The sequence below is a fragment of the Anopheles aquasalis genome, chromosome 2 (assembly GCF_943734665.1).
Source record: "Anopheles aquasalis chromosome 2, idAnoAquaMG_Q_19, whole genome shotgun sequence".
NCBI lineage: Eukaryota > Metazoa > Arthropoda > Insecta > Diptera > Culicidae > Anopheles > Anopheles aquasalis.
Window position 1 is genome coordinate 5,325,001 of NC_064877.1, and position 5,000 is coordinate 5,330,000.

General features: G+C 49.4%; 1 protein-coding gene across 2 annotated transcripts in view; it reads right to left on the bottom strand.

The window, feature by feature from the left end:
- Nucleotides 1–5,000, bottom strand: part of LOC126573337 (adenylate cyclase type 6) — a 70,491-nt gene that overhangs the window by 6,554 nt on the left and 58,937 nt on the right. For both annotated transcript variants that reach the window (XM_050233358.1, XM_050233359.1), the window contains 3 exons: nucleotides 4,888–5,000; nucleotides 2,691–3,006; nucleotides 1–380 (listed from right to left, as the gene is read on the bottom strand). The exon at nucleotides 1–380 is cut by the window's left edge and continues 49 nt beyond it; the exon at nucleotides 4,888–5,000 is cut by the window's right edge and continues 71 nt beyond it. In XM_050233358.1, the coding sequence (XP_050089315.1) occupies nucleotides 1–380; nucleotides 2,691–3,006; nucleotides 4,888–5,000 (809 nt within the window). The remainder of the gene's footprint in view (nucleotides 381–2,690; nucleotides 3,007–4,887) is intronic.

The window sequence follows — 5,000 nt, forward strand, 5'->3', positions numbered from 1 at the left end:
CCATGATGACGTACGACACCTGGAACAGATAGATCTCGTTGATGCGCTGCTTGTACAGACACATCAGTAGCAGCGCGTACACGGTCGCACACACGCCCAGCACAATGATCTGCGTCATGTTGTCCTTCAGCAGCGTAAAGTAGTCCCGATTGCACAGCGGTATCTCGCCATCCTCCGAGTAGTCACTGCTCACGTTGGTCAACACTAGTGGCGGCACCGGCGACGACGACGACGACGGCTTCGTTGTGGAGCCGGATGCAACCGTGGATACCGTTTCCGGCGTTCCAGTTTCCGGCCACTGTACCGGGCCGGAGTTCTTCCCATGCTCTGTCGCCACGTTACCTTCATGGCGGCTGTCGTCGACGATAGCATTGCTGCTCCTGTGTTGGATGAAAATGGAACGCGAAAGTTGTCAGTCAGGCGATGGGTGCTCGCATTTCGTGGTTTCTGTTGCTATTTAAGAGGCAAAATTGTTCGCGGTTAGTGTCGGGCGTGGGTTAGTAGTAGACCCTTTCCGGTCATGCTTGCCAGCTAGCCGGATGCAAACGCTAATTATGCAGCTCAACCTACTCGTTTCGAAGCTGACAAAAATGGAATGTGATGCTGGATGCTGAATGCTGGATGATGATTATCATGTCCACCAGAGCGAGCACCAGGTTACTAGAGCAGCCGACAAATGGACTGACAGGGTTGCAACTGTGTATCCATGGGAACGAAACGCAAAAAAAAACTCGCGAGCATAGTTAATCGTTTCTCTAGGATTAGCCATCCGAAGAGTGGCCAGCACTGGAAAACACAATCCATTCTGCTCCTCGTCCCCGCCCCTCCAACCGGAAGGGTGTGGTTTTTCCGCTGGAATAATTCCATTAATGTTCAAACACCGTGAACGTGCGCTCGAGTCGAGCTTGTGCAAGCAACACTCATTCTGACGCAAGAAGCGGTCACCATGTGGAAGGTAAATGCTTCTCGCACCAGAGTCCTGCTGCTTCTTCCTCCTGGTAGCTTCTCGTGATAAAGGCTTCGGGGACACTATCCGAGCTGACGGTCAGATAAAGCTTAATAACAGAGACAGATACCTGGAGAGAGGGAGAGAGAGCGCGCGAGAAACGACACCGGCTAATGGAACTGGAAGAAAAGGTAATGCCAGTTCATTATGATTAATTATGCCTATTTTGGTCATAATTTTGAGACCTTTTCCATCTTTCCCTCCTTCCTGAGCAGAGCATCATCTTCCCTGCCATGCTGAAATGCTACTGAGCCGCCAGCCGGCCGGCCAGTCCGACCGATTGCGAAGGCAGATCGAAGGCGAAGAGACAACGGAGCAATTGTAGTTCGCGGATGGACGGACGGACGCATAAACCACGGCCTCGCTAATTAAGGTAACTCTTAATACCAGATCAGCGCAGATACCGGCGAGTACGGTTTGCGGTTCCGTGGTGGCCGAGCAGTACGACAGCAGGAAGGAACGAAGAAACTGCCCAAGTCACCCGGCCGCGTGGCAGGTGGTGCTTTAAACGATTTATTTATGGTTTCAAAGGTGTTGATGAATGAGAATCCTTAAAGACGGGCGTTCCAGTAACTACATCCTTTGACTTCTGTTTTTTTTTTAAGACAACAGCCCCACGGCCACCACCAGCATGGCGCTGATGATAAGCAGGATATGAAGTGTGTAATTAGTAAACTTTTTTTTTTGCATATCACGCCTGCCAAGTGGCTTCGTCCTCTCCGTTCAGACCGCTGCGGTGTCTGGTTTTCTTGTGAAACCATTTATTAACTTCCGACCAACGTGACGAGTGAGTCCCGTGGAACTTGCTGTTTTCATCATCAATCAAAGCGTTTTCTGGGGTGTTCTTTGCTTCTTTTCTCGGTCACACCCCAGCTCTTCTCTGATAATTGCTTGATAAATGATTGCGCCAGATGTTGCTCGCCAGATTGGGACATTGAATGATTTTTTTTTCATCTCCAAAAAGTGGATCATTTGTCGATGAGATCTCTATCATTCTGTTGAGATCTGGAAAATGTGTAAAATCTGTAGACACTCCGTTGTCGAAATTGTTACCCTTTGATTGTTTACAGTGTTTCAATTTATGTTTAGACACTTCTGATGAAGGATGTATCTCTCTAGTGTCTATTAAATCAAAAAACGAACACAAGATGCAACGACCAATCTTACAGTTCGATCATAAAAGAACCAATTGACACCGATTCAACAAAATCAAATTGGAAAAGTATCCAATTTCTTCACTTTAGCACACGTCGGGGACCCCACGAAACCCGCGCTAAGCGGATTGATGATTCACAGAAATCATCTTTTCGCGGCTGTTGGCCTGGAAGGCGTCAAAGCTTTTGGCCTTTTATCCTCTCAGCCGAGCCACCGAGCAGAGGGGCGAGGAAAAATTCAATTTTCCATCCAGTTTGAGGCGAATTGCCGCACACCCACTCATCCCCTAATTGAGTGAAGTGCTGCTGGTTGCATTGCGGCTGCTTCAAACCTGTCATCGATTGACTGTGCGCGGGTCTTCAAACACTCCAACAGGTCGTGATGGTGGTGGTAAAGTGATTGATATTCGCCCTTGCTTTCCCCTCTGGTATTAGACAAAGGCGATTAGGTGATGGGCCTGGATAGTGAGTCGCCAAAGGGCTACGACATTTGAAGGATCGTAGAGTTGCTGGAACGCTTGTTTACTTACCGGTGGTGTGCCATTCGTGGTGACCATCGTTTCTGCCGTCGTCCCACGCCAGAGATTGGATCGAAATCTCGGTCTTTCGTACGCCTGGTACGGTGGAGCAGTCGTTCCACCTCATCGCGACTACCTCCTGGATCGTCCTGTTCGTTAGTCGCTGGAAGGCTGGACGCCGCTGCATCATCCTCGGTGGTTGAATTGTCTCGTCGATCCGGAGGCTCCGGAGCGGACGGTTGCGAACCATTCCGGTTGTCATCAGCGAACGCATCGTCCTCGAATGCAAATGCCGCCGATGCCGTTGCATTGAGCGGGAACAATAGATCTGGGAGGCGGAAATTAACAGACATTTAATGTTGCTGAAACTTCATTTTTGGACAGGCGCCCAACGAGGACTCTCTCAATCCCTTCTGCCAAGATCCTTACACTGCCCTAAGGGAGCGATGATTGAGGCGTAGGGAATGGCCGCTTATCACTCACTCCAGGGCCAGGAAACGTAACACAATGGTTGCGAGGCGCTATCAACGGCGATGGCAGGGATTTCAGTGAAACCGAACCGGAATCCGTAATACGGACAGATAGCATCAGCAGCAGGCAATAGCATCGCAGTCCGTCTTCTACGCAGCCTATCGGTGCTTCCTGGTTGGTTGCACAATGACCAACGACCAACGAGGGTCGTTGCTTTTGCAACGGTACGGAACTCTTATCGTTTCATCGAATACTTTCGCCACCAGCCCAGGACGGGGTCAGTTAAATCCCGTTCCGTTACAAAACAGTGTTCAACACCCGGAAGGATGTGGAGTGAATGGAAAAGCTCGGTAAAATCGGGTTATCGCCCGTTCGGGGCTTCGGGGAAATTGAAATTCAATCCTTGCTAGGCGGACCAATCGCCACCAATTGGAAGGGACAATGGATGACGTACGTCGAGAGGGGGGGAAGTTAATTGGAATGTAATGAGCCTGCTCACGCACGCTGTGTGCGATTAGGTAATGCCAATCATTAATCGTTTCACTCTTCTGGCCGAAGGTGCCATAAATGGTTGTTGTGGTGGCTAATGAGCTTGGCTAGAACCGTAGCTAGGTGAGCTCGAAACGATTATTTATTAATTTAACATGCTTCGTAGCAGCTGGAACGAACCGGTGCCACGAGAATGTCATTTGAAAACTCGTCAAACCATTTTTTTGATGCCAACATAAAACACAAACTTCACGAAAATGAACGTCAAAGATCGCCGTGAAACTCGTAGCCTGGCACATCTTGTTAAACATTTTATTTCATTTCCGGCAGCATTATGCCATTTACCTTTATGCTATAGAACTCACGAGTCACAAAGCATCATCCGAATAGCATCGTTTAAATTATGATTACGTGCCTCCCCACGCCCCGGATGGAGTACGGTGTTTTGCGTTTCGTTTCCAGTACCTTGCCGTGGCCATCATGATGCCGTGGAAGTTAATTTTCATAATGGAGACGCGAGCAAGGGCACAGAGTTGGACGCGATGCAAAACACAGAAGTTCCTTTCCTCGTTGACCTCACTGGCCTTGGTGGTGCTGCTGTTGGTAATTCACCGACCAACGTGACTGTGTTGTGGCCATATTTTGTGGACAAAACAGACGTTTTTGGATGCTGGTTTGTGCAAGGAGAGAAAAAGAAATACTCTGATGCTAAAGCCGGCTGACAAAACACTCTACTAATGCTTGAGAACTTTAGCCGGACCATTCTCCGAACGATAAAGCCCGGATTGACCGACGGTCCAAACGGTGACAAGCGTCAGCGACACCATCGTTGACATATGTTTTAGATGAGAGCGCAACCAGCTAACCGAGCCCGTCTCTATGGTAACGTTTGTTTCGAGGTTAGGGATCACGTTAAATGCTGGTCCGTTTTTCGGTGCGGGACTTATCTGCTAATCTCTGCGACCGATGCAAACGTCACACAGAACACACACGGCCAAACTTGTCAAAACACACGAATTGATGCTCCCGAAGGCGAGCTTTGGACGCGCCCTGGTCATCGTGTGTAACATCAAATCTGTTCCCATGATGCCACACCGACGCACCGGAGCAAGAGGAGGAGAAAGTTTGTTTTTCCTTTTATCTCCCCGTGGCCAATTGGATGTGTTTGGAGTGACCGGACGGGCTCATCACCGTGGCTTAGCTCCTGCATGCTCCAGTAAGCTCGCTGCCCTGTCCTGCTGCGACTTACCTCGATTGCTGGGTGTTCCGTCGAGCGGTTGCTCGTAGCAGCTCTCCAGCGACTGCTGCAGGATGAACGTAAACACTAGATGTATTAGCGCTAAGATAAATATTAATCCTAAC